This window comes from Perissodus microlepis, chromosome 17, assembly GCF_051167445.1.
Source record: "Perissodus microlepis isolate ML-2025 ecotype Zambia chromosome 17, ASM5116744v1, whole genome shotgun sequence".
NCBI lineage: Eukaryota > Metazoa > Chordata > Actinopteri > Cichliformes > Cichlidae > Perissodus > Perissodus microlepis.
The window spans coordinates 19,157,263-19,184,006 of NC_140477.1; the positions used below are offsets into that span (position 1 = coordinate 19,157,263).

The following is a 26,744-nucleotide window of genomic DNA, read 5'->3' on the forward strand; positions in this document are numbered from 1 at the left end:
ATTTTCATGTGTGTGTGCAATAAAACTAGAAAACAGATGGATCATAGAAAGCTTCATTTTGATTATCACAACTGGGATTCAGTCTGATTCTGTTTCCAGAGTGGAGATGGAAATGTGATGTTTGGAGGCAGACAGGAATCAGTATGACTATTTGGCTGACCCAGGGCCAACAGAAAACCTGGTGATGGCGTTTCCAGTGAGCAGACTGTTTTCTTTCTCACAGTTTTCACATTAAATTAAACAACTGGATCTTTAAATTTGTCAGATTTCTTCTGACCTGTGCTGCAGGCGGACAGCAAGCAGGGGCAATCAAGAGGGGAGTATTCATCTTAAAGGCTTAGTTACTTTTTTCAGTTACACAAGTGTCCATTTTTTAAAAAAGTCTGATCATCTGTTTCTTCGGTGCTTCCAGCGGTCTGGTGTTTGCAGAGGGAACAAACACCAGTTGTTTAGGGTTGTTTTCCTATGTGATGCGGTGCCGAGGTCACATCTGGGGCGGGCATAAATGTCACGTTTGTTAATGTTCATTCAGCTCAACCTGACTGGAGAACGTGCACAATGTGAGCACCAATGTAATAAATCTGTTAAAGTTAAATATGAACACAGTGCCCACAGAGATGGGCGAGCATGCTCATTAAGAGAAACAATGGCAATAAAGGCAGAATATCAGTCATCCTGGGCGCTGCCACTGACGCTGCAGATACCCTCTCTCTCTCTCTCTCACTCTCTCTCTCACACACACACACCTCAGGAATGAAAGCCTCTGTGTCAAAGGCTTATGTAAGAGTCCGCAGTCCAGACAGCTTCTTTAGTGTTGCTGCTGTTAAAACACAAGCAGCCCAGTGTGAAACGTGGAAAATGGGTCAGAAAGTCCTTCAACAATAAAACATGAACAGGGAGGGGCTCGAGGTGCTGCACTGCACTATAAAAAGGAGCAATCCACAGTTTTTAGATGTAATACATCACCAGCTCTCTGATTGGCTGACCCTCACAATAGAAAGTTTTAAAACTACAGAGAGGTGGGGCCTGTGTGTCTGAGATGACCATATTAGGGATATCCATCTCTGTGACATCATAAAAACCTCCAAAACAGCAGGAAATCTACAGAAGAGAGAAAAAAAGGTTCACAGTGCTACAATGGTCAGTCCAGAGCTGAACCTGATTAAATGCTGTGGTTTGACCTTCAGAGATATGCACAAACAAATGTTGCAAACCTCAATGACCTGAAGCAATGCTATGAAGAAGAAAGGGCAAATATTCCTCCATAGCCATGTGAGAGGCTGATAAAGTCATACATACAGTCACACATTTACTTCAAGTTATTGCTGCTAAAGAAGGCTCTGAATCATGGACGCTGCACAGTCCTGCAAATTAACATCTAAGGAAAGAAAACGAGGAGTTAAGCTCATGTTAACAACTTAAAAGCTGGAAAATTGTCAAGATTTCCTGCTCTAGTAGACATGCTGTACCAATATGGCTTCCATGTTGGCTACAAGTGCAAATGAGGCACCTTTGAGTCTTATTCTATGGTTTCAAAGAGGCTGTGCAGCTTTGATGGGTAAAATCCTAAAAAAAAAGAAAAAAAAAAAAAAAAGTACAACCCTCAAATCTCCTCTCAGCTGACACTACCCAGTCATTAAACAGCTGCTTCTTTTTCACATTCCCCAGTTAATCAGGACAAAACAGACAAAACATGCAGACAGATGTAAGATTGTTCAGTTTAATGGGTGCAAATATTCGAGCAGATGGACTATGTACAGTTTATAATGTGGATATTTCAACAATCAGAAAGAACACCAGGCTGTTCAGTTATAGCAGCAACTTTCACACGGCCGCTCAGCTTCCCTTTAACCACACAAGAGGCACTTTTTATCCCTAATCTGTGCAGACTTGACTACTTCACAGGAACATTTCCTCATAAAGTAGCTCCATACTGCAGGTATGCACCATTAGATACTTCAACATGACTGTAGCTGAACTACAGAGAACCGGAGTCTGTAAACATACGTTTATAAAATATATACTTCAAAAGTTACTGTAGGTAAACTACAGAGGCCGGAGTCTTGATAAACACACACGCGCACACACACACACACACACACACACACACACACGCACGCACAGAGTTAAATAACACATTTTCAAATGTCAGAAACAACATATCGAGGATGTATTTCTAGACTGTGTGGTTTTAGTGCTCGTGTTTTGTCCAATGCTATGTGCACACCCATCCCTAAAGAGCAGTTTTTAAAGTATTCCCTCTGTGTAGTAAAAAAGTAAAAGTCCTGCCCTCAAACCCAGACCACCAGTCTGTGGTTTGGTGTGGGAGGTTTGTTCATTGGAGTAAAAATATCCCCCTGCTCGGCTCGGCTCCTCATCTTCAAGGAAACAGCGTCTTTTCTTTGTTAGTCTCATACATAAGATCCCTTTTTGCTCTTTAGTGTTGATTATATTAGAAGTTTTTTTAAAAAAAGAAAAAGTGCTTTTAACTGGAAAAACAAATACACACTAACATACCACTGACTAGAAAAAATGTCCAAAGTCAGTAAAGAAAACCAGTGAAAACAAGAAAAAAGGCTCCCGTGTAACAGAGGTGATAAAGACTTCACAGTCTGAGAATCCAAGTTTTAAACAGAAAAAAAAAATCCCAGTGAAAATCTATCCAACCTTAAATCCAAAGAGGCTTGAGAGCCTCCAGATTAAACTAATGCTTTTGGTAAAAAGGCTAAAAAACTCTGGACGTTCACAATCGGACTCGTGTCACAAACAAAGCTGAGACAGGAAGCTAAATAAATGTTTTTTTCCAAACTTTTTGGAGAGATTTAAAGCAGTTTAGCTCAGCTGCACTGTCTATCTGTAAATCTGTAAAAGTCTGTCTTTATCCCTCCACTCAACAGAGGGAGCTATAACGAAACGACCTCCACCAGCAGGTAAAAACTGAGGATAAATCCAGAAAACAAACAAGAGTTCATCAAGACTTTTTCAGCAACCCCAGTTTCCTCAGTGCCTCTCTGCGTGATTCGTTCATCTCCCCTCGACCAGAAAACTGCACCGTGATGCCTTGGGGACGGAACATCGAGTTCGATCTTCGCCTATTGTCTGTGGACAAGGACGTCGCAGGTTTCTGGGGAACAATGTGCCGAGGAGGTCTCGGGGCCGGTGTTGGGGCTGGAGGTTTGGAACCCCTTGCTGGGTTTTCTGAAGTGCGATATAAGCCAGTGACTGGGTTGAAGCTTCGGCTCTTTCCTCCGTAGCTGTTGTGCTCGGGCTGCAGCAGCTCTGATTTGTAGGGCAAGGTTTGACCCCTGTCCATGTGTGAGCTAAGGATGTCGGGAAGCTCGGTCCTGGAGCCAGATAGGGAACCGGGGGTCATAACTTTGCTCTTTCCCCCGTAGGTGTTGGGATCACTGGGGTTGGAGAGTGCGGAAGCGTGGGTTCTGGGTTCATGGCTTGTTGTTGAGGGTGCAGGTTCACTCTTGGAGCCAACAGAAGGGTGGACCACGATGGATTTTCCTCCGTAGCTGTTAAGTGCCAACGAGGTCACCTCAGATGGCTGCTGGGGGATGGACACTTTGTTTTCCACAGGAGGTGGATAGGAGCTGCTCTGTGCAACAGCTGGAGGCGACAGGCTTGGTTGGGGGTTTCTGTCGTCATTGCTCCTAGAGGAAGATGTCCTCCGAACCTCGGGTTTCCTGTCAGCATGAATCAGGCTCTGAGGTGGGGTAGTGACATGGGCTTCGGGCGATTTGGGCCCAGTCTCAGTTGTTGTTGGATGATGAGCCTCCAGTGGTGTGGGACTGCTGCCTGCACCTGTAAGAGGAACCAGCGGGGTAATGTTAGGGGTGATTTGGAGTGGCATACCCCCAGACATAGCTCGATTTCTGGTTAGGCCTAGCTTAGACAGGGCCTCCATTCTAGATTTGTCTGGTGTGGGATCACTGAAGGAAATGCTGCGAGTAGGAACATTTCGAGGCTTCTTCCCTACAATGTGTAGAGAATCGTCCTGCAGCAGAGGTTGATTCGTACCTAGGTTTGCCAGCATATGCGCCTGTCTCTCCTGGATGCTCACATTAGGTGGTGGCTGGTTTTGACGGTCCTTGCTGCCAACAATCATGTTGATGTTGTCAGGGTAGTGGGTAGGCTTGGCAGATGTAGGAGGACCCTGCTTCACTGGATGATCTGTGCTTGGCTTTTCATCCACGCTGAGGTGGTGGAGTAAAGGAAGGAAGTTAGCTGTTCCTCCGGACTGGTTCTCAGCTATCTTCTTGGCAATCAGCACGGGGGTGGGGACACTGCCTGCCGGGTGGTAGGAGGTGCCCGTCTGCCCGGACATGCCACTCGGGAGGGGAGGGTTGTACTCTGAAGGCAAGCTGTCCATTGGATTGTGCCTTGGCTTTGTCTCAAAGTGGCTTTCAGGGGGTGGCACCATAGTCTGAAAGCCTGGTAGAAACAAATTGAAGAAGTTTCAGTCACCATGATTTAGTTAATTTAATAATCTGCTTCATCTACATAAACAATTTTAAATATTGTAACCGACTACCCCGAACACAAACGCCAACTGCTGTACGCTACCTCGATGGTTGGGACTGAAGATCGGCTCTTTAGAGTGCACCGAATCTGCTTCCTTGTGGACCAAGTCAATAATATCGTGATCTTTGGGGTTGGTAGTGTAGGGGTTGGCGCTCATAGCCACAGGTCTAGTGACCTCTTGAGTGGCGCTTTCAAAGGGTCTTGCTCGCACAAGCCTCCAGTCGTCCTCCTCTAAACTCGCCTCCAGCGAATCAATGGTTTTCTCAAAGAACTGGATGCAGTCCTGCTCCTCCTGACTCAGGTCTTGATCATCCTGTGAAGAGATATAAAACATTTCTGCTATGTCTTCTTTGTTCCTTAACATTTTTGCCTCAAAGGTTAAAGAGTCAGGTTACTGTGAATCATTGTAGCGCACACAGAGAGAAGTTTCTCCACTATTTACAAAGGGAGGGGAAGATTCGAAGGTTGCCGCTTAAGAGGGAGGCACTCTGGGTTTCTGATTTAAACACTTTAAACACCATTTTTCTTGTTCTTGTTTGTTTTAGTGTGCAAAAATATTTGTGTACTTCCTGTATGTGAAAGTACATACAAAGTACGAACAAAGATTTTGACATTTTGAAACATTTTGAAATAGAACAAGCGAGTATTTGCTGAATCATCCTTTTTTATTCTTCATGATTCAGTGATAAATGTTACTGGTTCACCGTCACCTGACCTGTGCTTCTGTAAAAATGTATCTGCACCTCATGTGCTTGCAAGCGACTACACATAGATAAATGCAGGTAATGGTGTTGGCCACGTGCATGAGTTACGCCGTAGCCTTTACATGGATTCACTGCAGATCTATTTATGAAGTGTTACTCTAATAATGACGATAATTTACTAACTGGATTTCAGGATTTATTTAATATTACCTCAAACTAGTGACTGAGCTAGTAAAGCTATCAGGATATCATTTTACTGAGGTCAAAGGGCAAGAGAGCTGAGAGTCATTTTCCCACTGACTGCTATAACACTGGAACATTTGTACTGCCAGAGAAGTCGCCCCCTGCTGACCAATGAAAAGAATACATTGGCTGATTTTTTTTTCAGCAGTCATCTTGGCTTCATTGCAGAAATTGAGGAGGCGGGATTGCCAGACACCACCTGTCATTTTGTTAGTACACTGTCTCCAAACCAAACATTACAGGTCTCACTACCATGTGTTAAACCTTCCTGTTCACTCTCGCTAATAATTCTGTCACACTTGTCTTCACCAATCCACTCGGCCTGCACTCTCTTCTTCACCTCTCCTATGCACTGTCCGTTGCTGCGGATGGTTGACCCTCGGGTATTTAAATTTATCCACCTTGTTCTTTCTGCCTGCCGCTCATGCACACACACATATTCAGTATTGCTTTTATTCCTCTTCTCTGCAGAAAATACCTCCACTTTGTTTAGTTTGGCACTAGCACAGCAGCTCTTTTTCCATTTACGGTAAGTTCAAATCTAGGCATGTGTTCAGTTTTGAAGATATCAAAGTTGAATGTGTCTCTAAAAATACAATTTTTTAAAAAAAGGGCCTTAAAGCTGAGTTCTTTCCTGCAGCCAGCAGGCTGACTTTCATATGTGCTCTGCTCTAGTTTCCAAGAATCAGAAGAGTCAGAAAGGTGGATTATCCAAATATGCTCCCAGGTGTGCAACAATGGCAAAAAGGCTTGACTTGAGGGTTTCGCAGAATTTCTCAAACCTGCCTGTGACCTCACAGTCGCTACATCTGCCCATTTTCCTGTTTATGACTGAAACATACTGAAAAAAAGACTGATTGTTGTTCTTAATGCAAAGCAAGACAAAAAGGCCTGCTGTGGTGCTGCTTATGTCTCCTCATCACTGAGCTCCACATATATGGGTGCGAATGTTCCACGTATGACTCTCACACAGTAGGCATGTGTAGAGGGAACACAGACTTGTTTGTTCCTCCAGACTTCTTTTCCCACCCTGTTTCTGGCTCAGTTGGCCCTCCCTCTCTCTCTCCTTCTCCCTCCCTCTCTCCTGCTGGACGGCTCCCTCACCTCTTCCTCTTCACCTCCACATACTCAGAACCACGACAGCAGGGTATCCAGTGACAGCACTCAGTGGCCGCTGATTTGCTGAGGTCTTTCTGTGGTCCTGATAGGATCGAGGTCACCCATTTAAACCAAACCATATGGCTTTAGGGGATCCCCTGACACAATGTGTAATGGACTTAAAAATAAATAGAGTTGGCCACGAAGAAGAAAAAAAACTCCTTGTTATGTGAACAAAGTGGTTCGTTATCATTTAAAATTACAGCTGGCCGGGGCAACTCTATGAAAGAGTCTAAACTCTATTTTCTTTCAAAGTTCTTCAATAAAACTGATTTTTGCGTGTGTCACCTGTGACTTTCGCTGGTTCAAATGTTCAGTGTTTCTACAAACTTGACTAAGCAAAGAAAACTCAAACACAAAAAAATCTGAATTGAGACATCTTAATTACTGAACTGGGATTCATGACCCAGGACTTAAACGTGAGTACCACTGCTCTGAAAAGTGGACAGCAGGACTTTTACACCTTATTTGTTCTCTGTGAAGGTAATGACCTTCAGGCCGCAGTTGAAATGTCAATATGGGGTTGCTGCTGAAATGAAAAGTGCCACGACCAGATTACCGAGACACCTGCAAAGACAAAGACACCTGCAGCAACACCCTCGTGAAACTAATCAGAGACAAACACGCAGATCTGCCAGTTTCAGCTGCCATGAAAGTCGTCCATTGTAGCGAAGCAGCTCAGGACCTAAAAAACTGCAGCTTAACCGGTTCGGCTGTGTCATGTGCTGATAATGAATCTCATCCCTGAGGCATGTGAAGGGATTAAGTTGTTAGGCAGGTGTAGTTTCCTAGCTTCTGAGATGACTGGCTGCGTTGTGTAAACACGGCATCTAGGCCTTATCCGGCGTGAAAATGCAGCTTGAACAATCGGGTGTTCACCTGATACGCAGAGTCTGTTTGCTGTGGTTAATAGGACAAAAAGAACAGGACTGCTCTTTTCTCTGCCATGATGTGACCCGCTATTGACCACACAGGGGAATACTCGTGCAGAAGCCAATTAGCAGCTTTTTCTAAAGGCTGGTGGTCTTTTGTAGTTGAAAAATAGCTCCAAAATGACTGTTTTACCAACAGAAAGACTGATATTGCTGATTCCCTAAGAGAACGTCAGACATCTACATCTGTCCCTGTGCAGAGATAACAGCCAAGATCTGAGTGACCTCCAATTTTATTTCAATTCAACTTGGCTGCAAAGCCATGCTCCTTTTGTTCCTCTGTTAGTTGTTCAGGGGCAAAATACTAAAAAAAAAAAAAAAACCCAGACAGTAAGACCTCTTCTGGTCGAGCAGGTTACCCTTATGCTGAAGCCTTATGCTGAAGGCTGGCACAGGGGACTATTGCCCCATGGACACAACTGAACTACTCAATGGACCGATTCTTCTTTAAGATAGAAAAACTGTTGTTTCATGTCACCAGGTTTTAGTGGAGTTGACAGATTAAAAACTCTACAGGGACTTTCCCCCCCTCCCTGACTTCTCTTGTGGTAACAAAGTTATTACAATTGCTTTAATTAAAAAAACAAAAAAAACAAATCTGTTTAGTTTCAGCCTGTTTCCTGTGTGGGTTTGCTCATAAGAATGTGTGCTAAATTACAGAGAAGCAACAAAAAACTCAGCTGTGAGTAAACCAGAGTGGTTTTTGAGTACTCACGCCTGGTCTGGAGCTCCCGTTGACCTTGTAGTAGAGGTGAGATTTTTCCTGCAGACGGAAGTCCATGTCTGGTTCTGCTCTGTAGAATCATCTAATCTGCATCTGAACGAGAGTCTGCAGACACAGAGGAGAGCATGTCAGCTCAGGCTTTAGACTGCACTGAAGGCTCAGTGTCAAGCTGTTTTTTCTGCCCCTGGCTCCATGTGATATCAGGAGTATGAGCTGCAGCCAATCAGAATGAAGTTGGCTTAAAGGGGAGGAGCTAAAACAGCTGCTCTAGAATGAAAGAGTATTGATAGTGCAGTTGGCTTGACATAGATACATCTCAAGGGTTGTGCTTTTTTTTGGGAGGGGGGGGTAGATGTTTGGATTTTTTTTGTGAAATATTGGACATGTTTACATATTTTGGCCTCAAACCAAGAAAGGAGGTTTTAAAATTACTGGCAACTTCTTAGGTGCTACTGCTGCTGTATAATCAATAAGAATATCTTTCAGCCACCAGGTTTTGTTATTACATGCTTTATTTGCAAGATTTCTACATCAAGTTTGTAGTAGATTTACATTTGGCCCAATAAAAAAGCAATAAAATGTAAGATTTAAAGACTGTGAGACAAAACTATATTAAGATGAATAAATTATGCTTGCGTTTGTAAATTTAGTTGTAAAGCCTTCAGTTTACAGGTTACAGATTTTTTAAATAGTTGGCAGCAGTTGCAGAAAGCAGCAGTTTTCTTGTTGTAAGGTCATAAAGAGCTGGATTAATCTTCAACAGCGTTAAAAACCTGTCGGATAAATGTACAATGTTTCCCTCAGGAACGTAACGGAGCACAAGGGTAAATTTAGTCCACAGCACCTGATGGACCAGTTAACCGAGAGCAGGAAGCTGCAGAACAGGATCGCAGAGCCGAAACCAACGAGCTTCTCGGCCGACACATTCCTGCTTGATGCCGCGCTCATGACAAGAACAAAGAGAAATGCTGCTTGATGAGTTTGAAAAGACAGAAATGAGGAAGTGGCCGGAGGGCCAAGAAAAGTCTAAGTATAGATGAGGCGGTCACAGTGAATGAATCTGGGTCTGAAACCAGCCCGGGTTCACGTGGGTCCTCAGTCACAACTCAGCAGGGCATTAGGTTTAGTACAACAAGCACAACACTTTGTTACCTGTCACACAGCTAAACCGGATCTGCAGGTGTGGAGATCAATTATGAACCAATTTATCTCCAAGTTGTGTAAAGAAAACCCCCAAATCAACATAACTCAGATTGAAAGTGTTCAATCTTGAGGCACAGGCTCATTCTGAATATCATTGTTGGGTTAACTGCCAAAAACCTTAGATAAAAAATTAAAAACTGAACACTGCAATGGTACTTCTGTTTAAGTCTTGACTACTTGAATCCAGACTGTTCTCTTTCCACCACTGTTAAGCTATTATTGTTATTTTATAAAAGATATATAAAATTTTCTTCTTCTTCTTTTTTGATTAGATAAAATATGTATCCTTCTAATCTAGAATAATTTCACGGTCACAGTTAGGGAGCAGCTGGGTTGCTCTGGCTCAGGACCTGTAGGTGTTAAATGCTGAGTCAATGATGAAACAGAGGAGTGTTGCTGCACAGTTATGAATGAAACCAAGCCCAGGCAGTTACGCGCACTCATTCCTCTGTTATCAATATTAATATTTCTCCTGAGTCCATTATTTTTAAGCATATTTAGATTTTCTTTGGTTTATTTACATTTCTCCATGATTATTGATAAATTGATGTAAACGACTCTATTTTTAATGTGTTTTTTTTTTTTACACTGACATGCTGTAAATGATCTTTGCTTTCAACATTTGAAATACAGCACATTTTTAATTACTCATGAACTTAACTTCTCCTTTAAAGGATAATGAATAATACATACTTTTATGCACACATCCCTGCTCATGGAAATGATTATTAACAGTGAATCCTTTTAGTTTTCACGAGATCGTCACAAACTGATAAATCGGGCTTTACATGTGTCTCTCATTCTTATAGGAAAGTCTGTCCATATATTCTGAAGTGTTTTCAGTGTATTGCATTTTAACCTTAAACATCTATCAGACCATCACTGAAAAATAAATTTGCCTTAGAAAACGTTCTTTTCCATTTTACACCTGGACAAAAAACAAAACAAAAAAAACCCAAAAACAAAACAAAATGCGGTGAAATGCAGGAAAGTGAAACTTACCCATAAAATCCTCGCACTAATCATCCTGAAGTTCAAACCAGAAACTGCACAGATGACTTTCCTCCTTCACAGAGAAGGCAGCAACATCAGCCTCTAATCTGGCTGGAAACGATAGTCCGAGCTCCGTGTGCGTAATGACACCATTCGGCTCGTTACGCATTACTTAAAAACACGGGGGAAACTCCACCCCCAGAAGGGTGTGTGTGTGGTTTATTCAGGTGTGTGTGACACAGTGGAAATATATTACACACACACACACACACCTCAGAGTATCATGGGGATGGGTTCAGAAGCAGTAGGACATGTGAGCTTTGTTTCGTTTAGTTTCGTTTAGTTTAGTTTTGACATGTAACTGAACGCATCACATTCCTGTCATTCTTTTGGGACAATAGAAGAACAATAGAAACAGTTTACATCAAATATAGATCAGCCAGCTCCCTGAATCTGCATCTTTATATATCTATATCATATCTCCATATTACACAGTTACAGAGTGACTTATTAACTGACTCCTCCGGAGAATGTGTCGCCGTTTTACACTAAAGAATCCAAATTGTGTGTAAAATACTTAAATTTAGCTCCACAGTCATAAAACGTAATATGACGTCACCGACGGGACTCGCTGTGCTGCTCACTGAGTAACTGTAACTTGCAGATTACTCAGGTTTTGAGTACCCTGATTTTTTCCCCCCAACTTTATATAGACTGGCTGACAACAACACAGAAAGGAGCACTAAGAAAATAAACGAAAAAAAAAAAATCAACTCAAACACAAAATGCCAGAGCTTTAAAATCGTTCTAACACACTCAATTATACAAGTATATTAACATGTTTAAAAAAGGTGAGGCTTTTTAATTCTTATTGTCCATCATTGAGTAAATATTTTGCTTTATATACAAAAGTAAACGGAGAACTTGAATTTATGAACCACTGTTTCCTATCGGTTCCACAAAAAGAACAATTTAAATTGATATCACCTTCAAGTCTCTGATGGTAGTGGTTAGTTGGATAGAACCTATGAAGCATTTTAAAAGAAACGTCCTTTATTGGTCAGAAAGAGTTTTTGTGGTAAAAGCCAGACTTTGTGCCACCAGTTATTTTCCACAAAGCTGGACCAAAATGTTTGAGAAGAGGGCGAACATGTGCAGTCTCGAGGAAACAGGATCTAATAGAGAACAGCTCCAGAGACCCGAGGAAGCATTCTTCGCGTCTCCGTGTACTGGAAGTGCGCACGCACAACAAAACATAGCGTGTCTTTAAACTTGGAAAAATGGGGCTTGTTTGCCCCCTGGTGGCTTTTAATTCTTCTTCACTGTTTATCACTGTTCACATGTTCACTTCACTGTTTATCTTCATCCTCACACACAGCCTCTCAGACTGGAATGAATTGAACATTTAAAAATTAAAACCACTGGAGACCTTAATCTCAAGGAATATACCACCTATTTGTTCATTTTACAAATTTAATCTCATACTCAGGGACCATCAGGCAATACTATTCCCATTCCCAGCAACAAATTATTATTATTATTATTATTATTATTATTATTATTATTATTATTAGTAGTAGTAGTAGTAGTAAACGTTCAATTTTGTTTATTACAACTTAAACTTAATAAACTTGGATTTTTGTTTCTGAATATTATCTCGCTCCTACTACATTTTTAAATTAATTTAAATAATAATTACTGTGTGTGTTTATTTTATTTAATTATTCATTTTGTGTTTTCACAACCTTAACATCGTAAATTGAACAACAATTTAACTGTCGTAAAGCATTATTCCCCTCACTGAGCTATATTTTTATTTTATGATATATTTCATATATTGTACCTTTAGTTGCATAAATCTGAATTTTTATTCTCTCAGAATATTATCTCTCTGTCCAAGCACAATATTTTATTTATTTAATTATTATTATAATTATTTTATTTTACAACTTTTAGTTCATAAGTCCAGACTTTTTGAGCTACATATTAATTTGAATGCATTTTTCTTAGTCTTTATTTGTTTCCTCTTTCACGAGCTCTCTCTTTTCTTTCTTTCTTTTTTTTACAATTAAATTAAATGTAATGTAATTTTATTTGTTCATGGGCCTAATGCCGAGTAATGAATTCCTGCTCTCTGCACGGACTGCTCTGTGACGAACTGCTTGGTGGCTCTGTGGTTTCCCAGCGGACCGTGAACGTACCTCCCGTCAGTTGGAGCTCCGCTCTGCGTCAACAGCCGCTCCGGTGAGTGTCTCTCCGTTTGTTTGTCTGTTTTTCGGGCTGTTTCGGCACGTTACCGTGAGGCAGACTGACCGACTGGGCTGCTATGCACGCGGGGGTCCGGTGAGTCCACCTTTAAGGCCTCGTTACAGTTTTTATTTTAATCCGTGAGTCGCTGAGTTAAGCGAACTTGCTCAGCACCGCTAGCTTACGTGCTATATACAAAAAGCATCGATGCGCCCATTATCGGACAGCGTTTCTCTTCTCCCTCAGCATCACTCCGTCACTCACTCAATTTTCTGAGTTTTAAAGCGAATCCGCAGTTTCATAAATCCGTGCATTCATCTGTTTTATGTAATTAATGAAATTAGCCAGCCCTGGCCAGGCTTAGAGCAGTGGCCGATAATGGAAGCAGGGTTTCCCTCTGCAAGCGATTCCCTGATGTTTACTGAATGAGAAAGACGGATGTGTTTGGGGTTTTGTTTTTTTAGTAGTTCTCTTCTTGTCATGTGCTTTTTCCCGTGTTTTTAAACACACCTGTGCCCACACTCACCCTCTTACTAATGTCAAGTAATTGGCCAGCTAACGTTAGCTGCTCAGCTAATCCTTAGCCCGATGTAGCAGCGAAACCCGAAGCTCCGCGCAAAGACGCCGCTGTCATGCATCTTTCAGACGGCGTCAGGTGACAGCCCTTAGCTCTCTAACTTAATCCACCGCAGGTGCTCACGTATTAATGCATTAGCATAATAGGTAACATCACGTAACGTGCTATCCGCGGCTAATCCAGTGCTAGTTGTCCACAAGACACCACCTGAGAGCAGGAGTAGCTTACCTGGAAGAGTGACCTCCAGCGTACAGGTGACACTGTAAGCGGGGTGCAGGGAGAGCTGGAGGTCGGGTAAATGAGCAGAGACGCTGTTGCAGGTGTAAACTCGGGTGATATTTGTGCACATGCTGCACAAATATCACTGAGCTTGGTATCAGGTTTCTCTGAAGTACTACAGTGTGTCAGGACCACTGAAGGTAAGAAGAGGAAACCCCAGGGCTCAGAAAAAATAAAAACCTGGCAGATTAATGAGAAAAAAACAGTACAAATAAAGAAGAAAACACCTGCCACATTTATGGCAAGAGATGAGGAAATTTATTAGGAAAAGCTGGCAAATTTTCAAAGAAAAAATGGTACGTCTAGGAGGAAATTTTATGAGAATAAACTGGCAAATTTCCAAGTGAAAAAATAGTGACAAAAAAGTGAAAAAAATTTCAATTTTGTGGGCAAAATAGGAAAATTTACGAGACAAACTGGCCAAAAAACCCAAATAAGTATATCTGCAATAAAAAAAAAAATCTATGAAGAAAAGCTGCCAAATTCACACAGAGAAAGTGAAATGATTTTTTTTTTTAAAAAATCTAAATTTGCCGCTTAATTAAATTTATAAGCGAAACCCTGCAAATTCACTAGAAAAAAGTTCAATTTAAAAAAAAAAAAATCACATTTCCAATTTTAGGAAAAAAGGCAAATTCTTGAAGAAAAGCTGGAAATTATTTATTTTTAAATTGCCAAATAATTAAAAAAAAATTAAAATGTAGTAAAATGTGTGAATAATTACCAGTAAATGAATGCAAACTGACCACCCTTTGCACTTTATATATCGAGGGGTAAGTATAAGAAATCTCCAGGCTTAATCCTATTATTGAACAGACCCCAAAAGGATTTTAACGTCTGGCTTGTTCTGCTCGGTCTTTAAATCCTGATAATTCAGTTGATACATCTGATTATGGGAACAACCATTACCTGTACACATCTGTAAGCACACAGAAGTTTCTGTCAGGCCTGGTTGTCGTGTGTTTGGTGAAGCAGGTATTCCTCCAATGACTGTCTGTGTCACGCTCTTATTTTTTGGAGATGTATTAAAGGACGGCGTTCACCTGCTCTTCTTTGTGTTAAATGATAAATGCCGGTCAGTGCCACAGAGCCCCGACACCTTTATTTTGACCCATTTGTCACCATAAACCGTTGATGGTGAGCTTTTCATTGTTGTGGTCAGTCGAGCTGTTTGGGATTCGTGTAAACGCTGCCTGTTGAGACACAGGATGAGCCTTCATCGGCCGGCCCGAGTAACCAGATCCTTGCGCGACGTGTCGGGTTACCACGCCAAGCTCTCTAGGACTGGTCTCTATGGTGACAGGCAGGCAGGGAAGAGGAGTCAGGTTGTTTTTAATGAAGGTGGGGTTTCACCTGTGTGTGTTGATGTCCATCACCATGTGTCATACATCCTGGATGAGTTTTTGCCGATGTGTTTTTCTAGCGGCACACTGTCAGACGTGAGCTGTCTTTCTTTCTTTTATATTAATATTTTATGGGATAAATAATTAAACCAAAATACCTTAAATGATCTAAAATCAGCATCTTTCACAGTATTTGATTGTTTTAACTCTCTTTGTTGGTCGGAAGTTGTGATTGGTTTGTGGAATTTGGCTCTTTAACCTCAGACAGATATATCATAATCTGACATTACTTGCTGATTTCCGTGCCCCGTGTTTGAAACCACAAACCTCCTCAACAAACCACACAAGAGGAAACAGGAGATTCATTCATATCAGGTATCATCAGCAGTTTTTTGTAGTCTGATGTCTGATTGGCCTTGAATGCAACATTAATGCCTGCTGTCAGCTGCATTCCAGCATCAGTGAAACTCGGACCAAACAATGACACAACTCAACGTTAACAGAGTCCGAGACACGGCGTCACAGCTGAGGATAGTTTCCCAGCATGCCTCACTGCGGCGGGAACAAAACCCCTGATCAGGCCTAATGATGGGCGCAGAAGAAGAGATGACATGATGATACTGACGGAGAAACAAAGCACTCACTCAGCATGCTCTTAAAATACAGCGAGGGAGTGACAGCAGCTTTATTTGTCCTTAAGTCTCTCTTTGTGTTTACATTCATCAGAGGAGGACACACCCACTGAACACACACACACCAGGTGGAGCAGGTGTGACCGGTGTGCTGTTCAGCCACTCTGCTGAGGTATGCAAAGCAAAGGAGAGAGACAAAGAAGTAATTAATTACTTTGAGAGCACATCACGGTGATGCTGGTTAATGATATAGTAACTCGGGTATGAAGCTTCAGAGGGAACTTCTTGCCTGCCTGCTGAACTTTGACTCCAGCCTTCATGAGTAGGGATGGGTATCGTTTAGGTTTTATCCAATACCAGTACCAAACCGGTACTTTTGAAACGGTGCCGGTGCTTAAACGGTGCTCGAACCGGTGCTTAAAGAATGAAGAACACAAACTTTGTCCGAAAACCTCTTATGTTTAGCTGTTTTTTTGTAAAAAGGTAACAATGTTAGCCTTTTCTGCAGCTATGGGGCATATATGGTATCACTCTTGGCTGGAAGCAGTGCTTAATCAATGGAAAAAACACCAATTTTGTCTAAATACCTCTCATGTTTAGCTGTTTCCCACTTTTTCTTTGGTCATTTTAGCCTTTTTGGCGAGGGTGAAGGGAGTATCTGCCATCAAACAAGAAGACAGCCGCATGTAACTACGACGATGTTTGCTAGTTCACCTTACGTGCATTAATGTAATAACGTGGTTAGCCTACTCAACGTAAATTACACACGAACAACATTAAGCTACTCACGCAGAGAAGAACGGCTGCTGCTGCCATCATCCGTCATCATTTCTGCTACACTGGCAGGGCTAGGGGCCAGGACTCTCGTCTTCGGGTTTTTGGGGGATGTTGCTAACTCCGGGTCCGATAACAGGCACCACACCCGCAGTAGATGTGCTCGGTGTGAGGTCTCGCAGCAAGCTATCAAATACGATGCATTTCTCGGCTTTTAACAAAATGCCATACGTCGCCAGGTGTTTCATCAGATTCGAGGTGTTGCCTCCTTTGCACAGTATCACCTTAAAGCACTTGTTGCCGGCTGCTGAGTTTGCATCTTTTGCTTTGAAGTACAGCCAGACTTTTGACCGCTTCACCTTGGGCATTTTTAATCTGTAGCTCTGCTCTAAAAGAACGTACGTACCTGGGCCCGCCTACTACGCTTGCAAAGGTAAAATGATTGGCTAGACTCCAAAGTGTATGACATCTCAGGAAAAAAAAGCACCGAAATAAAGCACCGAAATGTGCACTGATTTTCGGTCTGGTTACTACCGTTTATGTCAGAACCGGTGCCATAATGGCACCGGATACCGGTACCCATCCCTATTCATGAGCTGCACATTAACTTTGGGCAGTTTGTGGAGGAAATGCAGTCATAACTCCACATTACTGGAAGGTAAGGGAGCTGCATGGGTTAAACTTGCAAGAGGCCCACCTCGTGCCCGCTCCCTACTTGAAAACGCCAAGTTCAGGTGGACTTTGTATCATAGTGCTGGCAGATGGAAGACGAGCTAATGTCTAACCGGAAGATGTTTGAAATACAGTGCTGTTTTTCTTTGGTGGTGGTGTTTTGGCTTGTTGAGCTTGGCGTGTGAAGTCTTGTTGGTCCTTGCTACCATTTCTAGCTCAGAGATTTAAAGATTAGCAAGCTTTAAAATATGAGTTTCCTGTTTGGACTTCTCTTCTTAGACCAATGTGTTGGTGCCAAAAACTGCAGTTCCTCTAACGGCCACTTGAGGTTGCCTGCAGATAGTCTACAAGGTTAAAATGTCCTGTTTATAGCAGTGAAGCAGCAGTGCTACTGCCATCAGACCAGACTCAGAGGGACGAGGTGCAGGATTGACACATACAGTCAAGTAATTGTAATGCTTCCTGATGAGGAAGACTAAAATTTCACTCACCAAAATGCAGGACGCCGCATTACTAGTCAGATAATTCAGTTTGAAAAGTGCCAACAGCACAAACAGTCCAGAGGTCGAGGTCAGGGACTGTCAGTTAGACAGTGGTAGCACATTTGTACCACCTGCTTTAACATCGGAGTCTATGGGAACTGACTCAGCATTGGAGGCGGCCTCAAGTGGATGTCAGAGGAACTGCAGTTTTTACTCCTAAGCCTGAAGGCTGATGGTGTCCTGTCATCACCCGGGTGGGCAGCGATGACTCAAGATTGGTGTAGGAGCGTCTACTAGAAATCTTAGGCGAGCTGAATCTCATGGACATTGACCTCAAGGTCAGAGATCAAGTTTACTGAAAATCTTGTGAACACACATTGCTGTATTTAAATAGACGTTTGAGGAATAACAATCCGTGACGTGGGGTCATGTGTCTGGTGATGACAGTGCAGGGACTGAGAGAGCAGTCAGACATTAAGGATGAGTAAATTATGTTTGCTTCACAGGTGTACTTCAGCCTAATGTTTCCCTGGCAGCCATCAGTATTTTTGGCAGTTTGGCTTTATTTTCTACCAGCGCAGTGAGCTTGGTGTGTTTATTTGTGTGAAACCTGCAACTAATGCTCAGTGGAGAAAGGGAAATAGTTTTAAAAAAGCTTCAGTTTAAATTAAAAGGCGTTATTGTGAGTTATTGTGTGGATACGTCTCAATTAGGGGTGGAAAAACTGGCTTCGAAATCCAAGAGAGTGCCCCACTGAGCTCCTGTGCTGTCATGCTGAAACCATGAGCGATGTCTGTACACTGTGTTCAGACCTGGAGTTTAATGAAAACTGTGCAGGAATCAATAAACCGACGATGATAATGTTTCTTAAGAAACTGAAAAACACACAAACCCTCCTTGAAATCAGCAGTTCAGCAGCAGCAGCCTGACAGGTGAAGTCTGGGGCAAAGACATCTCCTGTTTCCGCCTGTGAGATTAATTACTGTTGAAATTTCCGCCCACTCAGCTCGGCTCTCATTTAAGGTTTGGAATCCGGACAGTAAAACGGTAAATGCAGGGATCGCCTCATTCTCTCTAAATGTTACGAGTCAGCATCCATAAACCAGCTAATATTAGCTCACCTGGAGCTGCTGCTGGCACAGGCAGGTCTTGGACTGCAAAAAGTGCCTGAGCTCTTGCTACCTCCAGTTTTTTTTTTTCTTTGAGGAGTAGTGGGGGTTCATTTAAGGATTTTAAAAAATACCATTAAAAATAAAGGCGTTTAGTGGATATTTAAAAGACCTTTAGGATTGGTTACCAAGACAAATATTTTAAACTCACTCACAGCAGAAAAGTAAAACTAACCTGTCTCTGTGCCTCTTTCCCTGTTTTTCAGGTACAGGACAGTCTTTTCCTGTTGGCGTGTGCTGAGTCACTCCTTCACCTGAGTTTTACTGACTGCCTGTCCTTGGGCCTCCACTGAACCTCCAGATTTCTCCATCCACAGCTGCACCATGGTACAGTGAACAGAAAACAATTTGAGATCTCAGACACTTTCACCGAGCTTGTTAGCCTGTTTAGAAAAACCCAAATAATTTTTTTTATTTTATTATTTGTTCAGGTCATCAAACAGCCGTTAATAAGGTCCAGGGCTGTTTCTGCTTTGAGCACCATGCAGATTTTGTTTCCTTATTAATCTGCTGAAAAGGCTTCTCTGTGCTCACCTTAAGTTTAACACCTCTGAATTTAACACCTGAACCCACCAGCAAGAGTCTGACAGTTTCAGGGCTTCACATGAAAAATAATCACAAGATTAAAACACACTGATGTTTTCTTTAATTCTGAGGTGGTGATTTGAATTATGCATGTCGCAGTACTCTCTATGTCCAGCTGGGGCAGCAAACAGAGTGCCAGACTGTTACACTTTTTTTTCCTTTTTTTTTTGCGGGTAGATGGTATTTTATTTTGTGGGGGTGTAGTCGTGAACCTGTTTGCAGGAGCGCATACAGAATCAGCTGAATTTCAGACCACCACTTCCTCTTACAAGCTTCGCATAAACTGGACATAAAGGATCCATTTGAAAGACTTTTGTATTTGTCTGCGTTAACGAGAAACTTTTTAATTGCAAACTTGCAGCGAGTAGAGCGCTGATGGCTGCTAATTCACCAACAAACATCTTTTGAAGCCTGTTTTTGGGTCCCCCCCGCTGTTAGTCACCAATTCTCCATCTGCAGTCTGGACTGAAGCGAGACTGCTGCAGCTTTCACACGACTTACGGCTCTGTGTGTGTGTGTGTGTGTTCAGAGTGTATGATGTCTGAGAGCAGTTGCTATGGCCTGCAGCAGCAGTCAGAACAATGCAGAGACTCTGGAGGGGTTCCACGAGGTGAATCTGGCCTCGCCCACCACACCTGACCTTCAGGTAAGGTCGGAGCTCCAGCCGTTCCCGTTAGCTCCCTGCATGCTTCACGTTTCAGGAGGTCCACTCTCGTAGTTCATCGCTTGAATTTTGGGTATAAAAACGTGTTTGTTTTTAGAAATCTGCGCAGCCTCCGAGTCTTCTCTTGTGCATGATTTAAAAAAAACAAACAAACCTTCGCTGTCGAGGATTTTTTTGTGTCCTGTGTGAAAAAGTTCATTGTGTGTTTTTGCGTGAAGATGAAATATCATAAACTCACTGTTCTGGAATTTGTGTCACCCTGACTGCTTGTGTTTGCCCTGCAGAACCAATCGGATCAGCGCCCGGCCGTCCGTCACACCACCCCGCCCACTTCTCTATATCGCACCCACTCTCTGGGAGCGCCTCCTCCGGGCCTCCCCACCTCACTGCGAGCAGATCAGCTGCCCACTCAGCCGGTGTACTCGGCACCGCGGCACAGCCACAATGGAAGGTAACAAAAACACAGATGCCTGCACCCAATCGATCAGCCGTAATCCGTAACTCACCCGTGCTGTTTCCCCGCACAGCGTGCCGGGCCTGGAGGCAGAGTCGGCCGAGTTCATGTCCGGAGAGGATGGGGAGGAGTGTGATGCTCTGAGCGACAGCCTGTCACGGCTGCGCAGCCCGTCGGTGATGGAGGTCCGAGAGAAAGGATGTGAGAGGCTGAAGGAGGAGCTCGCCAAGGCTCAGAGGGTAGGGTGCGCTCACTTAGGGTTATGTCTTCATCACGCAGAAGACATCGCAACGTCAGCTTCCCCCAGACTAATCTGACCTGAAAGTGACCTAATCATGACTTTAACTCAAGTTCTCGTGTTTAAGCTTTGAAGGAACAGTTCACCCCAAATTCAGGGATGCTTTTGTCAGGAGAGACAAAAGAAATAAGATCAAGAGCAGAGACATGAGAGAGGACAGAAAAAAGATGAAAGAAATAATTTAAAGATGGGCAGTCTTCAGAAATTATGAAACCGTAATTCAAAAAATAAATACAATAAAATCCACAGACGTCTGCTTTGGCACTTTCATTAGGATTTATTTTATTTCTACCAGATCTTAGCCACAGTGCAGGAGGCAGTGCCCGTTTACTGTGACGACAGGATGTAAACAACGATCACGTCTTGCCTCAGCTGAGCTGTAATTTACTGTGTGCTTCTTCAGACTGGAAATAAAAAAGAAAATAGTTCCTGGAGGAAGGTTTGAGGTTTTTCTGAGTAACTGAGGGACGTTACTGCCACGCAACAAGACGAATGTTACTGCGTTCCTTTATGTTTGTGTGTGTGTGTGTGTGTGTGTGTGTGTGTATTCACTACATCTCGCCACAGCGTTCATTACTTTAGAGCGATATCGTGTCATTTTCAGAGTTTTATTTAAAGTATGTTTTAAATGATTTTTTGCGTTAAACATGTTTCACTTATTTTAATTTCTTCATCTCTTTGTTCGTTTGTCGACATGCTTTCATTTCCACATGTTCATTTGGTTGTCTTTCTATTGTGTTGCTGTGCGTGTGTGTGTGTGGAAGGAGCTGCTGTTGAAGGATGAGGAGTGTGAGAGGTTGTCTAAAGTCAGAGATCAGCTCGGCCAGGAGCTGGAGGAGCTCACCGCCAGTCTCTTCCAGGTCGGTCCACCTACCCTACGTCTGTGTCCTCTACTTCCTGTTTCCTTTCCTCCTCTTCCTCCTGAGGCACCGGACAGAAAGAATATGAGTGATTGACACAGGCAGTGTGAAAGAGGTGTGACGGGTTTAACAAATCTTTTAGGTGAACTCTAAACATTTAGTTTTGTCACCCATCAGGCATAGCAAGTTTCCTCTAAATATGGGCAGATAATTGAATTTGATGAGAATAAAGTTAAATTATCATTTTTGTTCAGTCTAGCTTTTGTGTTGTATTATGTTAAAAATGAAGTGCAGCCTTTTTGCCTAACAACAGATAGCCCTGCTGAAAAGCTCAAACTCGACCACAGATCGAGGCACAATGCTAAAAACCTAAGAATGTTTCCACGAGTGTCTCCTGTGACATGTGAGATCCAGAGCCGATGTGTCTGTGCTGAATGAATCTGTCCGGCGAGCCCTGAAAACGTGCTGCTCCAACTCCTCTTCCTCCGTGCTCTCGTTCACTCTTGGCTTTCTCTTGCAGGAGGTGTTGGGACTCTGTGTGCTTGTGCGTGTCTGTAAATGCAGATTACCTTTATGTTCCTGTTCTGTGTTTTGGAGTTTATTTATGATATTTCAGTTGCACTGAGCTCGTTTAGCTGCTGATTCACCGTCTGTGTGTTTTCCAGGAGGCTCACAAAATGGTGAGAGAAGCAAACGTCAAACAGGCAAATGCTGAAAAACAGCTGAAAGAAGCTCTGGGCAAGGTGAGCACTCACCACTCCACACCAGACCAGACTGTTTACCAGCTTACTCTGAGGATTTCTGTTTCTTTCTTCAGATCGACGTCCTCCAGGCGGAGGTTCAGGCCCTGAAGACTCTCGTGCTCTCCTCCCCGACCTCCCCGGTGGGTGAGCTTCCCTCTGTGGGAGCGGGAGGAGGGGTGAAGACTCCCTTCAGGAAGGGCCACAGCAGGAACAAGAGCACCTCCTCCGCCATGCTGGGGACGCAGCCCGACCCGTCGGCCACGCAGCCCATTGTACGCGAGTGTCGGGAGGTAAGAGGTGCAGCAGGAGGAGGAGTGCTCACGCTCCCAGAGCTTTTTCTTTAACAACCGATGATGAGACTGCACGTAGTTTCTGACTTGCAGGTGGACAGTCAGTTGTTCAGCGAGTTCAAGGCATGGAAGGAGGAGCCGACGCTCGACCGAAGCTGCAGCTTTCTGGAGAGAATTTACCGTGAGGACATCTACCCCTGCTTGACCTTCAACAAGAGCGAGGTACATGACGACCTTCCGAACTCTTAAAAACGCTTTATTAGGACTAGAAAGACATGCAAACATGCACCGATCTGAGATTTCAGCACTGATATTATCATTTAAATTTTTTTTGTTGTGAAGATCAAAATGTTTAGAAGGTTTAAAACTTCTGATCTGATCTCACAAACTCAGTCACTGTTTAGCTCAGATGATTAAAAGATGTTAGGTTTCTGTAGACAAAGCTGCAAAAAGTTCGTTAAAGGTGCGTGCATCTGCCTTCTGGGGACACTGTCGCCTCACAGTAAGAAGATTTGAGCGTGAGTGGGTGGCGACCTGGCAAGGCGTGCCCCGTGCTCGCCCTCTGCCAGCTGGAAAAGGCTTCACCCGGTTTGTCTCAGTACGCGTTTGGTTTGATTGTTTAAAAGAGTCCAGTTGACAAATGTGCAGGGTTTAGAAAATCCCAGGGAAAAGCCGGGGCCACTCTGAGTCCCCTGGAGACGCATGTTGACATGAATCAGAAAGATTCTGATACCTCCTGCGTCCGTTAACGCCCTCCTCTCCTCTCCCCCAGCTGGGTTCGGCCATCTTGGAGGCCGTGGAGCAGAACACACTGAGTGTGGAGCCGGTCGGCTTCCAGCCGCTGCCTGTGGTCAAAGCATCGGCGGTGGAGTGCGGAGGACCAAAGTGAGCACGTGCACACACTTGAACTCAAACACACGCACACACTTTCTCCCCTGCATTGAGCTTTCACTCCTTCATCATCATCACATCTCCATCTTCCGATTTCCTCCTCTAGTGGGCGCAGGTCTGAGCTCGTCACGTAAGTCTGACTCTCTCCCCCATTAGCTTTTTCCCCTTCTTTAGCCTCTCCTCAGTTGCTCCCCACCTCCACCCGGCTCTTCCAAGCCCTCCTGCTAACTTATTCCCTCCTTCTAAACTTCTGTTCAGGATGTCAAAGCCATCCTGACGATGCAAACCTTCATCCTGTCGTCCTCTTCTCCTCCTTCGCTGCCTCAAGCCGTGTTAGTTTTGCTCCTGTGTAGTTTCTGCTTTGTAGGCGTTTTTTTGTTTCTTCCTGTTAAAATAACAGCTAACTCATGTTTTTTTTGTTTGTTTGTTCTTGTTTATGTCCATCTGGTAGAAAATGTGCCCTGAGCGGTCAGACCAAAACCTGCAAGCACAGAATCAAGTTTGGAGATTCGTCCAGCTATTACTACGTGTCTCCCTACTGTAGATACAGAGTGAGTGTAACACCCAGCCATCCACTCACACCTGAAAGCTTTACCTCCCCTTTATGTCCGGTCCATCTTTCCTGAGCCAGAACATTTTCTAAATTACTCCAAAGCTCAGTGAGCACTAAAACAATCCTGCCAGCTTCTTCCACCATCGCTGTAAAAGTAAGAAAACAACTCTGGAGGTGATTCAGTGCATGTTACTGCACTTCTACATGAGCAGTTCCTCTGCATGAGGATAAGACTGAAGAGCTTTCAGAATGACTAATTAAAGCAGCCATGCCTCTAACTTTAAGTCTTACACTTGTTATGAAGGATGAAACTATCCACAGAGACACAAACTGTTTTCTCTAAATGTGTTTATTTATTCTTCAAAGTTTTAACTTGGAGCCTCAAGTGAATGTCACAGAAGCTGTAGTTAGAAACCTCCCTCCGTGATTTTTTAAGAGTGATTTTTGTAATGTAAATGAGAAATTAGAACATAAATCTGAATACTTTAAATCGTCCAAATGAACAGAAACCTAAGTTTTAGCAAAATCACTAAGCTTATAGTTCAGCATGTAATCCTGTCCTGACGTTAAACATATGGACTTAACGTATTTATTCCTTAACTCTTTGCAGAGTAGCTTTGCATGACTTCACCTGAAGCTCAGAAACTGTTGACTGGTGTTTTCAGCAGTGTCCTCTCTCCTTCAGATCACAGCGGTGTGCAACTTCTTCACCTATATCCGCTACATCCACCAAGGGCTGGTCAAACAGCAGGACGGTAAGAAACGCGCCAGTGGATTCTTGTGGTGGCTCGATATCAGTGTGATTAAACTCCCTGCCTCACTCTGTGTTTGCAGCAGAACAGATGTTCTGGGAGGTGATGCAGCTCCGCAGGGAAATGTCCCTCGCCAAGCTTGGCTACTACAAAGACCAGCTGTGACCGGGGCCGTCCTCCAATCACAGCAGAGTCTGAGCTGAAGCCCCGCCCCACCCTGGCTCTTGCCCCTCCCCCTTATTTTGTGTGAGTGTTTTTTGTGTGAGAGAGAAAAACTGTTTTCAATCATCACAAAAAAAGACTGAAGACTGTGATTTTGGTGCCGGTGGTCATTACTGATCTGGACTTCTTTGGGTTCTGAAACATGCAACACTCCAGTGTGTCAGAAAACTGACATGTTTCTAAAAAAATAACACTACAGACTGTTTGGTCATCAGTTACATGTGATCTCTGGAGAGATGCATGTGGGTTTTGAAGCCTCAAAGCGAGAAAAATATCAAAAATAGGTGTTAGAAATATGAGAAAATATATCTGATAAAAGTCATATTTCAAGGGTGAAGTTGAACCGTAGAATAAAGTCATTGTTTTAAGAGGAAGAACGGTTTAAACAGAATCACAGAAGCTGAGGAAAAATAACCCCTTTTGTTTTCTGCTGTGGAGACGTCTGTGGCACCTAAAGTGGACGTTCGAGGAACTGCAGGTCGTGCTGCGCTTCCAGGTTCGCTTCATTTTCCTGCTAGTTAACGGGACACATCTTCCTTTTTATTTAGGATGATTTTTCAAAATAAACCGCCATTCATAACAGAAACCGTCATTATGGATTTATGTGTGGTGGCTTTCAAAGCAGACTTCACGTTCACCTTAAATACTACATGAAAATATTATTTCAGCAGTAAAGCTTTAGTAAAATTGCAGCTGTTTAAAATGTAAACAATTTAGAATATTTGGGTATATATATTTATGATAAAACTCATCGCAGGGAACAAGTGACAGCTGATGTGACAACGTCTCAGCTGAAGAATTCAGAATTACAATTCTTCATTTTTACAACCTAAATTTTGAATTTTTTTTCTGTAAATGTTGAATTTAAAATAAATTCATGACTTATTCTTAATTATAATCCTTTAAATTATGTATTTACGTTCCTGCAATTTCAGCTTTACTTAGTCAAATTAAAATGAACAATTTTTTCAACCTCCAAATTTTGACAATGTAATAATTAATGTTAAATTAACATGAATTTGAGTATTTTTACTTATTCTTGTCAATCTTTCATTATTCATATATCAAAAAATAGTTTTTTTCCTCATGTGAAACACTAAGTTGACACACTCTTAGCACTTTGATTTTTCTCCATTGAAATTGTGCTCTCAGAATGTTTTACTTTTCTCATTATTTCATTTTATTTTCAAACAACTTAAAACTGTTTTCCAGACTTTACATCAAATTATTGAGCTCTTTAATCATCAAATTTTGGGGCTTCTTGGGGTTTTTTGGGTCTGAAAAGTCTGAGAAATGTCAAATTTTGAGTTAAAGTAATTATAGCTTTGCTACAATACACCAATCAGGACTCATGTAGATAATAAGCTGTGTGTGTGTGTGCGCGTGCATGCGCACCTGCTGTTCTGTAAACTTTATATATATATTAATTTAATCCTGACGTCTCTCTCTCTCTCTCTCGCCTGTTCATAGTCAATGTCACTCTCCCGGTTTGGTTTAGTGCCTTCTCTCTCAGACACTGAAATAAAAACAGTAATACCTCTGAAAATGATCCATGGACTCCTCCACATTTTCTCTTCTTCGACTGAACTTTTACACAGCTGCATATAAATGACTGACTTTGCCTCCTCAGACGTACCCTCATGTCTCCGCCCGCCGCTTTTGAGAGCAGTTTAACCTTAATGCTTCATCTTCCCTCTGCTGCTGTGTTCATATTCATCTAATCACAGCTCTGCAGACACAGTCACCAACCTTCCACCCTGCTGCTAGTTT

The 26,744-nt window shown here is 42.8% G+C and overlaps 2 protein-coding genes across 9 annotated transcripts; one reads left to right on the forward strand and one right to left on the reverse strand.

The window, feature by feature from the left end:
- Positions 1 to 1,706: 1,706 nt before the first annotated feature.
- On the reverse strand, positions 1,707 to 13,769 carry proser2 (proline and serine rich 2). Of its 4 annotated transcripts, XM_084909691.1 has the most exons (5): positions 10,497 to 11,977; positions 8,283 to 8,396; positions 4,573 to 4,843; positions 4,027 to 4,440; positions 1,707 to 3,810 (listed from the first exon to the last, which is right to left on the reverse strand). In XM_084909691.1, the coding sequence occupies exons 2-5, from the start codon at positions 8,346 to 8,348 to the stop codon at positions 2,972 to 2,974; spliced, it is 1,590 nt and encodes a 529-aa protein (XP_084765817.1). In that variant the 5' UTR covers positions 8,349 to 8,396; positions 10,497 to 11,977; the 3' UTR covers positions 1,707 to 2,971. The 4 variants fall into 4 exon arrangements, with proteins under 4 accessions (XP_084765817.1, XP_084765815.1, XP_084765816.1 ...); XM_084909689.1 differs by lacking the exon at positions 10,497 to 11,977 and adding an exon at positions 13,540 to 13,769 and having other exon boundaries at positions 1,707 to 4,440; XM_084909690.1 differs by lacking the exon at positions 10,497 to 11,977 and adding an exon at positions 12,689 to 13,513 and having other exon boundaries at positions 1,707 to 4,440.
- On the forward strand, positions 12,635 to 26,523 carry rab3ip (RAB3A interacting protein (rabin3)). 5 transcript variants are annotated; one of them, XM_084909692.1, is made up of 14 exons: positions 12,635 to 12,731; positions 18,869 to 18,989; positions 19,777 to 19,893; positions 20,196 to 20,362; positions 20,439 to 20,604; positions 21,428 to 21,523; positions 22,189 to 22,266; positions 22,341 to 22,556; positions 22,650 to 22,778; positions 23,329 to 23,441; positions 23,554 to 23,577; positions 23,899 to 23,998; positions 24,686 to 24,755; positions 24,835 to 26,523. In XM_084909692.1, the coding sequence occupies exons 3-14, from the start codon at positions 19,804 to 19,806 to the stop codon at positions 24,915 to 24,917; spliced, it is 1,332 nt and encodes a 443-aa protein (XP_084765818.1). In that variant the 5' UTR covers positions 12,635 to 12,731; positions 18,869 to 18,989; positions 19,777 to 19,803; the 3' UTR covers positions 24,918 to 26,523. The 5 variants fall into 5 exon arrangements, with proteins under 5 accessions (XP_084765818.1, XP_084765819.1, XP_084765820.1 ...); XM_084909693.1 differs by having other exon boundaries at positions 24,838 to 26,523; XM_084909694.1 differs by lacking the exon at positions 23,554 to 23,577.
- Positions 26,524 to 26,744: the final 221 nt, after the last annotated feature.